Here is a 13,171-nt window from a genome sequence, read left to right on the forward strand (position 1 = left end):
GGGGGGAATATCTCTGGTGGTAGGGTCTGTCTGTAGGTGGCGGAAATGGCAAAGGATAATGCATTGTCTCCAGAGATTAGGGGGGGTAGAAGATGAAATCCAGGGAATTTTATCCCTGTTGCAGTTGGAGGGGTGGTGTTCAAGGGCAGGGGTGCGGGAAGTGGAGAAGATGAGCTGGAGGGCATTGCTGACCACGAGGGAGGGGAAATTGCAGTCCTTGAAATAGGAGGCCTTCTGGGATGTCCTGGAGTGGAATTGGTCCTCCTAGGAACAGATGCAGTGGAGATGAAGGACTTGGGAGTAAGGGATAGCATTTTATAGGTGGGGGGGTGTGAGAGGAGGTGTAGTTCAGATAGCTGTGGGAGTCAGTGGGTTTGTAGTTGATATCTGTGTTGAGTTGGTCACCGGGGATGGAGATGGAGAGGTGCAGGAAGGTCAGGAAGGTGTCTGAGATGGCCCAGGTGAACTTGAGGTCGGGTGGAAGGTGTTGGTGAAGTTGATGAAGTGTTAAACCTCCTCACGGGAGCATGAGGTGGCGCCGATACAGTCATCAATGTAGCGGAGGAAAAGGTGGGGAATGGTGCCTGTGTAACTGCGGAAGATGGACTGTTCCACGTTACCAACGAAAAGGCAGGCAGAGCTGAGGCCCATATGGGTGCCCATGACTACCCCTTTGGTCTGAAGGAAGTGGGAGGATTCGAAGGAGAAGCTTGGAGTCTGGATCAATACGTTGAAGTATGACATTGTAGCCATTACAGAAACTTGGATGAGAGAAGTGCAGGAATGACAACATGATGTTTCATACTTTAGATGTTTCAGGCGAGATAGAGAGGATGTAAAAGGGGTGGAGAAACTGCATTACAGAATAAGGAGATTGTCACCAGAACACTAGGAGAGGACATTTAGGGGTAAGAAAGGTACATTCACTAGGATGGGGTTATACTATAGCCCTCCTGATATTCAGTAGTAGTTAGGTGAACAGATATGTAGGCAGCTCTTGGAAATTTGTAAAAATATTGGGTGATTTCCCCAATATTGAATGGGACTCACTTTGTGCCAGGGGCTTGAATGGGGCAGAATTTAAGTGCATCCAGGAGGGTTGTTTTGAAACAGTATGTAGATTGTCCAACTGGGAAAGGGCTGTACCAGACCTGTATTCTGGAATTAGTAGCCAATCCGATGGTATGCCAATCGGAGTGTGTGGAACCTCTCAGTTGCCACATAGTTCAGAGGGAACGTTGATCCAAGGAAGGGGGACTTAGGTACAAAGTGAGGTTAGAGAAGGTGGGACTGTTCTCCATGTTGCAATTGACAGACGATTTGACCAAGGTGTACAAAACTACGACAGGTTTAGATCAGGCAGGCAAAGGAATGATGTTCTCCTTAGCTGACTAGCATTGCAAGGACGAGAGAGAGATAGGTTTTCAGTGTTGGGAAAGATACACAGGAAGGATTTGCGGTAGGCCTTTTTTTCCATGACCTGGAACTCACTGCCAATGAAAGTGGTGGAAGTGGAGATGCTCCATGACTCAAAGGGAAATTTGATGGGCACGCGAGAGATATAAAATGCCAGGACATTGGAGATTGAATATGAGACTGGGTTCGACTGGATTGCCTTACAGATGGGCTGAATGGACTCTTTCAGAGCTATAAGGACGCCATGATTATCCGGCTCTGTATTTCACATATTTGATTATAATTTGAGATTGTGGTTTGACTGAAAACATTTGTTTCAGTCAGAATCTGCACTCATTGGACTTACCGACTCTGAAAATGTTGAGCTTATTTCAATTCAATTTTATTTTCTGCCAAATTATCTTGACGGTGCCTTCTCACTGTAAAGTTTGTTTCTGTCAGATACCTCGCTTGGATTATTTAAGAGTTGAGTGTGCACTGACTCATTGAAAATGACCAATCTCCTTTAGAGAGACTTGCAGGGTCAGCTGCAGCTGTCACGAGGACCCCAGGGCAGGCTGTATGATGGCAGGCACTCACAGCCTGAGGATAGACCGTCTCACAGACTGCTCCAAAAACATCTGCATTCAATGAAACAGACAATCTCTGACTCAAATGTCTCATAGCTGAGCCCAACTGAAACACACAACCGTCGAAAGGTGCTGCTGAAAGATTGGATGCCTGATCAAAGTGCTAGAAACACTCCTTTCAATGGCCTTTCTTCACCCCACCCTGGGAAAGCGATCGCAAAATGCTTTTGACACATTCCTGTTCCACTCTGGGTGCAATTTAAATTGCCTCCAGGGTGGAGGCAAACGACAAACTGGAAGATCAGGAATTGCAGTTCTTGACATTTTGTGTTTTAGCAAAGGGGAACTGTCAACAACACCAATCCCATTTCAGTCTCGTGCAGCTGTGCTTGCTTCTGGACCAGTGAGGTTTGAACATTGCTGTCTCCTGCGAATATCTGAGGGTGGGGGAGTACCTCACATGTTTTAAGGAGCAGGAGGATGGGACTGGTATCTGTCTGATGGGCGTTTTGAAATCACAGAGTTGTGCAATATTGAACACACCTTCTTAGGCCCTGTTCTGGCTTACAGGTTGTGTAACGCTTGCAGGTCAATAGCTGCTTTTGCTGAGGTCCCAGGGACTGCACCACGAGGGTACATGCAGTGGCATAGAATCCCAGACTGCTGCAGTTTCATGTGATGCTGCTACAAAGCTCTGGTTACAGACCACTGCATTCAGCTCTCAGCCAGCAATGTAGAGACCCTCACCAGTTTTCCTTTTATTCTCATTTTGTTGGTGGACCTACGAGGGAAGTTAGGATTAGTGGAACATCGAACAGCAGTGTGTTTTAAAACAGGGAGGAAAATGAGCTGAGTTTTTTGCTGTTGGTGACTAGTCTGGAAGATAATGCAACATTGTGGTCGATTAGTCATTGTGTGTTGTCATGCCCAGGGCTGGCAGCTGATTGGATGTTTGAGTTGATAAATCAATGCAGAACCGATGTTAACCTGCCAACCACAGAGAATATAGATTTAAAAAACAGCCGGGATTAAACCTGTTTTGACTGCTTTTGGCAAGTGCAGAGTGATTTTTGAAAGTTCTATTCTTTTGCTTTCCAGTTTTCTGTCCAGTTAAAGAATTGTTGAATATCCTGAGAAAAGAGTCCCAGTGTGTATGAAATAAATAAACATGTCTGGAAGGTTGACACTGTTCTCACTCTCCAGTGATTTTGAAATGAGATATATAATTACAGTACATGCTTTTGAATAAATCATTCTCCAAAGATTGGATAAAGCTTGGTGTCCATCATTTGAAACTTTTTAATTGAACTGGCAAATTACAATCCTTTTATTTCTTCTTTCAATCTTTATCTGGGTGTATCAATCAGTCTTGGTGAGTGTAGTTATGATCAAAGAAGATTGGATTTAAGTTATAAATAATAATTAGATTACCTTTTTGTTTATCTTTGTCCTACTAAAGTTACCGCATTTATAATAAACTGTTAATTTTTGTTTAAGTTTTAAAACTTGGTATCCAAGTTATTTGTAGAGTCTTTTTAGGGACAACTGGTCAAATTTTGAGGGTCATTGAATATTTTATTTTCACTGTGTTGCGAGTTCCAGTGATAGCGAGGCTGAATTGGTTCGGCTTACTCCTCCTGGTCATGACAACATATACTGAAGAGGGATGCAGTAAAGGTTCTCTCAGGTGATACAGAGGTTAAATTAGAAACACAGGTCAAATAGAATTTTTAAACTATTTCTTTCATAGGATTTGAGTATCACTGGCAAGGACAGTTGAGAATGTGGTGCTGGGAAAGCACAGCAGGTCAAGCAGCATCCAAGGAGCAGGAGAGTCGATGTTTTGGGCACAAGCCCTTCATGAGGGCTCTCGACTCTGATCTCCAGCATCTGCAGACCTCACTTTGGCCCGGAAAGGCTAGTTGCCCATGAGGAAAGGTGGTAGTGAATTTCATTAAGAGACAGATGCTCTAATTAATTAGATTAGACTAGATTCCCTACAGTGTGGAAACAGGCCCTTCGGCCCAACCAGTCCACACCGACCCTCCGAAGAGTAACCCACTCAGACCCATTTCCCTGTGACTAATGCACCTAACACTACGGGCAATTTAGCATGGCCAATTCACCTAACCTGCACATTTTTGGATTGTGGGAGGAAACTGGAGCACCCGGAGACACAGGGAAAATGTGCAAACTCCACACAGACATCGAACCTAGGACCCTGGTGCTATGAGGCAGCAGTGCTAACCACTGAGCCACCGTGCCACCCCTAAATTACAATTATAATAGTGGTATTAGAATAGTGAGGTGGGTTGTTTTTGACCAGTGCAGATCCAATGGGCCAAAGGGCCTTTTTCAGTAAACCTCTAGGACACTATGAATAATTAAACAGGTTCAAGGAGCTGGCATAGTCTTTGCTTCTGTATCTTTGCTTAAAATGATGTGGAGATGTCAGTATTGGACTGGGATGGGCAATGTCAGAACTCACACGACACAAGGTTATAGTCCAACAAGTTCATTTGGAATCACAAGCTTTCAGAACACTGCTCCTTCGTCAGGTGAGGGGGAAGGAAGTACCAAAGAACAGAATTTTGATGCAAAGCGATAATGGTAAGACAATTCCAAGTAATTAAGGGTGTCAAAAGATGAACACAATTGGTGTCAACAGCTGAATAGCAAGTGAAGGGGTGGCCCTATGATTGGATTAATAATGACAAAAAAAATCTAAGGTAGGGTGGTGCTAGAGCCAAACCAAATGGTATAGGAGTTGGGATAAGAGTTGCGGTTCGTCCTTCGACTTTGTCTTGGTGTTACATTTCTTTCGCTTCATATGTTTGTATGAAGCACCCAAGAGCATTTAACTAATAAAAGGCATTTCCTAAATGCAAGCTGTTGCTCCTGTAACTGAGGTTTGTCTCAGATCTGTGACTCCTCCCTAGACTAGAATATATTCTTTACACTCACTCTGACTCCAGCAACATTGAGAGCCCAGAACCTCCTCACAAAATGGGCATAGTACACACAGGTCTGTTACACTCTCCAAGTCACAAAATGGAAATTACTTTTCTGGAGCTCTGCATGTTTCTTGTATGATCATTATTCTTTCTCACGGTCAGATGTCTCTGTCTCGAACACCTTCCAACTGTTACCTTGTCATATATTAAGCTATATCTGCATGAGCAATATTAATCCTTTCATTTTGCAAAGGAAACCTAATCTGCAAGATATTCTTTTTGTGAATAATCTGGGTTTGCTCAGTTGATCACAGAATCCCTAGAGTGCGGATAGAGGTTATTCACCCATCAAGTCTGCCCTGATCCTCTGAAGACCATCCCATACTATCCCCATAACCCTACTTTTCCCATGGCTAACCCACCTAGCCGCACACTATGGGCAATTTAGTATCTAAACTGCATACCTTTGGACTCTGGGAGGAAACCGGAGTACCCAGAGGAAACCCACACAGACACGGGGAGAACATGCAAACTCCACACAGATAGTTGCCCGAGGCTGGAATCGAACCCAGGTCCCTGGCGCTGTGAGGCAGCGGTGCTAACCACTGACCCACTGTGCCACCCACATCTTGCCTGTAGGTTGTGGGTTCTGTTTTACCACAGTGTTGAGGGTGTGCAACACTGTCAAAAAGATATCATCCATAAGATGAAATATTAAAGAGAGAGGTTTGTCTATACATTCAGATGGATTTAAAAGGTGCCATGGGGTGATCTTGAAGAAACGTGCAGTAGATGTTCCTGGTGCCCTGATCAATGCCTACCCTTTAATCAACATCCTGAAAACAGATGACTTGGTCGTTGTTATAAGATTAGATTACCTACAGGATGGAAAAAGGCCCTTCAGCCCAGCAAGTCCATACCGACCCTCCGAAGAGTAACCCATCCAGACCCATTTCCCAACCCTATATATACCCCTGACTAATGCACCTACACTATGGGCAATTTAGCATGGCCAAATCACCTGACCTGCACATCTTTGGACTGTGGGAGGAAACCGGAGCACCCGGAGGAAACCCACGCAGACACGGGGAGAATGTGCAAACTCCATACAGGCAGTTGCCTGAGGTAGGAATTAAACCTGGGTCCCTGGCGCTATGAGGCAGCAGTGCTAACCGCTGAGCCACCATGTCACCCTGTGTTGTTGTGTATGGGAGCTTACTGTGCCCAGATTGGTTGCTGCATTTTTTATGTTAAAACAATGACTGCCAGCTTTAGCTGTAAAATGGCTCGGCCAACTTAAGGGGCGATATGAATGCAAGTTATTTCTTGTTGTACAAACCGTACAAACCATACAAACTTAGCGTAATTTCAAGTTCCCTGAGAAAGAAAAGACACACTCCAATAGGTAGCCTCTGGGGTCTCACTAAGTCAACCAAGGCAGATTACTTCACTGCACTCCCCACACAACTCTGCTCAGATCAGGAAAGTGCTGGTTGTTAAGAGACAGATTGAGGAGTCAGAGTGACAGTGAAATTTCCAATAATATTGCACTCTGTAAGAGCCTGGAACGTGTACTTGGTGATTAACAAATGACTCCACGTCAGAAAATGCATTTCAATCTGAAAATAAAACCCACACTTTAGTTGCCCAGTTCGCATTCCTGCAATTTCCGACAGCCTGTATTCAAACAAAGCAGAACCCTTGGACAAGTGCTGACTTGAATCAGCAATTCATGCAAAGAATTTAGAAGGAATTTCTCTTCTTGAGAGTGGAGAGGGTGTGAATCAAGTCCACGCATTTAAAGGGAAACCCTGGTACATGTGCAGGGGAGAAGGGAGTGGATTATTAAGGGAGTGGGGGGTAGGGTTTGCTCTTGGTTAGGATGGTCTGAGTGGGAGAGGTGATTGGGGTGGGAGGAGATTCTTGGTAATAATATTGCCAGTGCAGATCATTGAACTGAACAATGTGTTTTCCCTGCTCTAGGTGCTCGTACATAAATACTACATCTGGGTGAACATCACTGACAGCAAAACGAGGAAAAGCTTTTTTGCACAGAGAAGGGCTAGCACCTGGAATTTGCAGACAGTGTGGTGGCGGCAGGTTCAGATGTGACTTTCAAAAAGAAGCATCTGAAGAGAAAAGAAAGCAAATTGCAACATTACAGGAAAAGGAAGTTGGTCATTGGGATGGACGTGATGGGCTGAATGGTCACCTTCTTTGCAGTAAATGGTCTACGATAATGCGGTCATTGTACCAGGTACGGTACGAAAGAGTGAAACGAGAAAACTAAGCACAAGGAAGTCTTGAGTTGTCTTAATGAGATTCTTCTACCTGCTTTTCAGGTTTGGTGTCACTGTCAACACCTGAGACAGGTGAATGGAGCGCCATCTGCTGAAACAGTTTGAATATTGCAGCACATTCCGTCTTGATCAATGAATTGCCTCCTTATATCGACGGGCAGCAAAAGAGCTTTACCCATAGTAAAGAAAATAATTTATGTGCACTAAAGACCACTGTAACTCAAAGTTTGTGAGAAGATTTGTAGCTCGGGTGCTCGTTGTTGTGGTTCTGTTCGCCGAACTGGGAATTTGTGTTGCAGACGTTTCGTCCCCTGTCTAGGTGACATCCTCAGTGCTTGGGAGCCTCCTGTGAAGCGCTTCTGTGATCTTTCCTCCGGCATTTGTAGTGGTTTGAATCTGCCGCTTCCGGTTGTCAGTTCCAGCTGTCCGCTGCAGTGGCCGGTATATTGGGTCCAGATCGATGTGCTTATTGATTGAATCTGTGGATGAGTGCCATGCCTCTAGGAATTCCCTGGCTGTTCTCTGTTTGGCTTGTCCTATAATAGTAGTGTTGTCCCAGTCAAATTCATATTTCTTGTCATCTGTGTCTGTGGCTACTAAGGATAGCTGATCGTGTCATTTCGTGGCTAGTTGGTGTTCATGGATGTGGATTGTTACCTGTCTTCCTGTTTGTCCTGTGTAGTGTTTTGTACAGTCCTTGCATGGGATTTTGTACACTACATTGGTTTTGCTCATGCTGGGTATCGGGTCCTTCGTTCTGGTGAGTTGTTGTCTGAGAGTGGCTGCTGGTTTGTGTGCTGTTATGAGTCCTAGTGGTTGCAGTAGTCTGGCTACGAAAGCAACCACCCCAACACACACAAAAGAATTTGCATCAAGACACTATTCAAAAGAGCCACATCACACTGCAGTACACCAGAACTGCAAAAAGAGGAAGAAGAACACCTATACAATATAGTCGCCAAAAACGGATAGCCCCGCAATTTCATCAACAGATGCCTAAGGGAAAGACAACGGAATGAGGACACGCACCAGACTACTGTGACCACTAGGACTCATAACAGTACACAAACCAACAGCCACTCTCAGACAACAACTCACCAGAACGAAGGTCCCGATACCCAGCATGAGCAAAACCAATGTAGTGTACAAATTCCCATGCAAGGACTGCACAAAACACTACATAGGACAAACAGGAAGACAGCTAACGATCCACATCCATGAACACCAATTAGCCACGAAATGACACGATCAGCTATCCTTAGTAGCCACAGACACAGATGACAAGCAATATGAATTTGACTGGGACAACACTACTATTATAGGACAAGCCAAACAGAGAACAGCCAGGGAATTCCTAGAGGCATGGCACTCATCCACAGATTCAATCAATAAGCACATCGACCTGGACCCAATATACCGACCACTGCAACGGACAGCTGGAACTGACAACCGGAAGCGGCAGATTCAAACCACTACAAATGCCGGAGGAAAGATCACAGAAGCGCTTCACAGGAGGCTCCCAAGCACTGAGGATGTCACCTAGACAGGGGGCGAAACGTCTGCAACACAAATTCCCAGTTCGGCGAACAGAACCACAACAACCACTGTAACTACTTAGCTTCACTGACATTCAGCTTTCCCACTGAGGAATCCATCATATAGTTCAAAATGACTTCTTGCACATCAATCATACAAATTGAACTGGGTTGGTGATAACCTGGTGTGAACAATTGTTCCCAGCTCCCTGTTTACAAAGTAAGGAACTGGACAGTGAGCTCTGTTTGGAAGCTTTCCCCTCTCCAGCTTAGCACACATTTAATAAGTTGATATGTGAGGCATGCATGCATATGGCTGAGGATAACTCTACAATTAAGTCAGTTTTGGTTTTGCACTTCATAGCCAAGGATAAACTCACAGGGTGTGATCAAAGATGGAAAGAGTCATGTTGGTTTTTAAAGAGCTTGTGGAATAGTGGTGCAGTGGTAATATCACTGGGCTAGTAATTCAGAGACGTGGGCTAATCAAATTAACAAAGTGTAGAGTTTGAGGTTAATCTTAGTGACGGCAACCATGAAAATATCAAAGTCAGAAATCACACTTCACCAGGTTATGGTCCAACAGGTTTATTTGAAATCACAATCACTTGATGAAGGGAACGCACTCGAAAGCTTGTGATTTTAACTAAACCTGTTGGACTACAACCTGGTATTGTGTGACCTCTGACTTTGTCCATCCCAGTCCAACACTGGCAACTCCACATCATTAAAACATCAACTTTTGGAAAAACCCATCTGGATCATTAATGCTCTTTAGGGAAGGAAATCAGCTGTCCTGAATTAAAAAGCCAAAAGAACTGAGGAAGCTGTAAATCAGAAACAAAAATAGAAATTGCTGGAAAAGCTCAGCATTTCTGGCAACATCTGGGGAGAGAGATCAGAGTTAATGTTTCGGATTGCGTGATGTGAGGAAGAGGTTCTGAGGAGGAGTCACTCAACGTGAAATGTTAACTCTGACCTCTCTCCACAGATGTTGCTAGAAATTCTGAGCTGTTCCAGTGATTTCTGCTTTTGAATCTGTTGTCCTGTCCTATATGTGACTCCAGGCCCACGGTATTGTGGTTTACTCTTAGCTATTCTCTGAAATGGTCCTGCCAGCCACTGAGTTCGAGGGCAATTAAAGGAAAGCAAATGCTGGCCTTGCCAGTTCAAGCCACAAAGGATTAAATAAATGAGAGCTATACAGTTCGGAGGGTCTGAAAGTCTTTTTGAACAGATGGTGCATTGAGCTGGAAGAATGCATAAGATATAACATCAAAGGAACAAAGAGAGAAGAGTGCAGAGAAACTTTATAGAATAAAGAGACAAATTAAAAACTGAGATAGAGAAAAAGTAGAAAGGGGAGCAAATTACCTGCAGAGGCCCAAGCTGCTCTGTTTTATGTTCATGAGCACGAGACGGTTGGAAGTTCAGGCGTGGAGTTCACTGATTTTGGAGCAGCACTGAAATTTTTGCTGATCAGAGGATATCAGTAAATGTCAGAGTAGGTTATCTGTCGGTCCAGAGACTCTCATGTACTGGCTCCTTCCAGCTGCCAATCAGACTTGGATCCCTGAGCAGTTCTTCAGGCGCTATTATAAACCCCGGTAACTGTGTCCATCTCTGCAGCCACCGAAAATAACTTCACTGGACTTAAAGAATATGGTGATGCTAGGAATAAACACTCAACAGTCGATGTGGTAATAATTTGGTGTTTTTATTTCATGTGCTGAAATGTATCCATTCACACAAGGAAATCCTGGGGTGCTATCATGTGTGAGGGCACCCTCTGGTGTTTAACTAACAATATACAAAGTAGAAAATATCAATGATCAGCACTTAGGTTGTATATGGGACTGGGGTTCCTCTGATCATCTCAATGAAAAAGGAAGCGTTAAATCCCACCTTCCAGAGCTGTAGGTATGTATCACTGTCCACTTTTCTGGCACAATCCAACCAGTTACACTGATATACATCCAATCATTACAACTTATTGTTTCCTCAGATACAGACTGGTATTTTTTCCCCAGTATTTTCTGCAGTTATCTCAGATTTTCCACTATCTGCCATTTTCCTCGATAATTACTACCACTTTAATGACTTTTACTTGAGAATTTTCTCTGTCTGTGGGCCCCTCACTGTGAAAGTGGTGCTTTTTCTAATCAGATTGCTCCCTCGGTTTCTGCCTGGAGGAAGCACTGATGTTAAATCAATGTCTTGCTTTGTGAAGCCTGTGGTTTTGATTCTCCCTGTCCCGGGATTTGTTCCAATTTCGCTGATGGGAAGATACAGAGCCCAAGGGGTTCCTTTTATTTAAAGGGGCAGGAGGTGGTCTGTAACGTGGTGTCTTCAGTTCTCAAGGAGCCACCAACCACACCAGAACATGCGGCGACAGTAGCGGGTGGTGCACTTACTGATGCACTTCTGCACAATAGAGTGGTGTGCTATTTTTAATAGCAAATGAATGGACTCTTTACAATGGACAGCTCAGTCAGAGAGCACATAACAAAGTTGGACACTCCTTCCTGATCATATTCCCACTTTAATTAATCAGGAAATGGTTTCCACTGCACAAAGCCTCAACATTGACAACTATTCCTATTTCATTCCGCTACTGAACTGAGAGGAAAGTTGGGAGTAGGCATTAAAAAAAAATGACTAAAAACATCACCTCCAACACTAGCCAAGAAACAAACTACAAATAAAAACCCCTAGAAAGTGGCTTCTTCATTTTGAAAGCCTTTTTCATCCATTTTGGACATTTGCTCTCTAGTTTGATTACACAAACTAGTAATTCGTTGTTTTTTTGCACCCTTTCCAATTGCCCTGGTTGACCCTGAGAAGATGATGCAGATGTGTTTGCCATCTATATTGCCTCTTTATTCTAAGACTAGTCTTAAGTAAAGCGCACTTCAGTACACATGATGCTGTGGGGAGGGAGGGGGGTTTGGGGGACTTGTGGTCAGCCACGCCAATCATTCACACGCCAGTTTCCCGTCAAAGCTGGAGAGGGCAATAGCGAATGCCTGCACGGCGCACATCGGGTAGCTGTAATCCATAGTGAATGCATCATCTGCCACACGCCCAAACTGCATCACAATGTAGTCAACTGTGAGGGAGCAAACATACAGCTGAGAGCTGGCTGCACATTGATAGATAATGCATTCAAACCCTAAAGGAACAGTTCTACAGTTGGCTTCGTGTGTCAGTACTCAAGAAATAATCATTCTCTGTTCCCTTCCCCAGCCTCCAGTTGCCAAGCTTCCCGGATTGTCCCCAAGATTCCAGCACCATCTCCTGGATGTCACAAATATTCCTCCAGGAGGACCTGGGAAAAGTCATTACAGATGTTTGCCACATGTTAATCGAACAAATGTTGGGAAATGGATTAAAAGGCTCCTTCAGCGAGTGAGGAAGTGTCTAAGTGGCTAACTGTTTGGTAGGGAAGGTGGCGCACTGAAGGGAAATATTTTGGGGAGCCAACAGCAGGAGCTTGGGGGCAGAGCACTTGGAGGTGGGATGTCACGTGATGAGACCTTCAGGAAATTGTCTGGTTTTGTGGGCTTTGTCCCCCATCGCAACCTAACCACACCAACCCCAATACACCACGGCCTCAACCACTGGTACCACTAACCTCATTACACTACTACCTCAACCACTGGTACCACCAGCCCCACTACACCGACTACCTCAACCACTGGTACCATGAACCCCACTACACCCACTACCTCAATCACTGGTACCACCAACGCCATTACACCCACTACCTCAACCACTGGTGCCATGAACCCCATTACATCCATCACCTCAACCACTGGAACCGCGAAACCCACAACACCCACCACCAACCTCATTACCCCCCTTACCTCAACCACTGGTACCATCAACCCCACTACATCCACTACCTCAACCACTGGTGCCACCAACCCCACTACACCCACTACCTCAACCACTGATACCAACAACCCCACGACACCCACCACCTCAACCACTGGCACCACCAACCCCATTACACACATCACCTCAACAACTGGTACCACCAACCCCACTACACTCACCATCACAACCACTGGCAACACTAACCCCATTACACCCATCACCTCAACTACTGGTACCACCAACCCCACTACACCCATCACCTCAACCACTGGTACCACCAACCACACTATAGCCACCATCTGAACCACTGTTACCACCAATCCCACTACATCCACCACCTTAACCAGTGGTACCACCAACCTCACTACAACCACCATCTCAACCACTGGTAACACCAACTCCACTACAGCCACCACCTCAACCACCTGGTACCACCAACCTTACTACAGTCACCACCTCAACAACTTGGTACCACCAACCCCATTACACCCATCACCTCAACTACTGGTACCACCAAC

General features: G+C 44.9%; 1 protein-coding gene across 1 annotated transcript in view; it reads right to left on the reverse strand.

Moving 5' to 3' along the window:
* Positions 1-10,472: 10,472 nt before the first annotated feature.
* LOC122562946 (tubby protein homolog) overlaps positions 10,473-13,171 on the reverse strand; it is a 130,118-nt gene continuing 127,419 nt past the window's right edge. Inside the window, exon 14 of the mRNA XM_043716247.1 lies at positions 10,473-11,883. Coding sequence (XP_043572182.1) covers positions 11,750-11,883 — 134 coding nt within the window. The 3' untranslated portion in view covers positions 10,473-11,749. The remainder of the gene's footprint in view (positions 11,884-13,171) is intronic.

Source organism: Chiloscyllium plagiosum, chromosome 26 (assembly GCF_004010195.1).
Source record: "Chiloscyllium plagiosum isolate BGI_BamShark_2017 chromosome 26, ASM401019v2, whole genome shotgun sequence".
NCBI classification, from domain to species: domain Eukaryota; kingdom Metazoa; phylum Chordata; class Chondrichthyes; order Orectolobiformes; family Hemiscylliidae; genus Chiloscyllium; species Chiloscyllium plagiosum.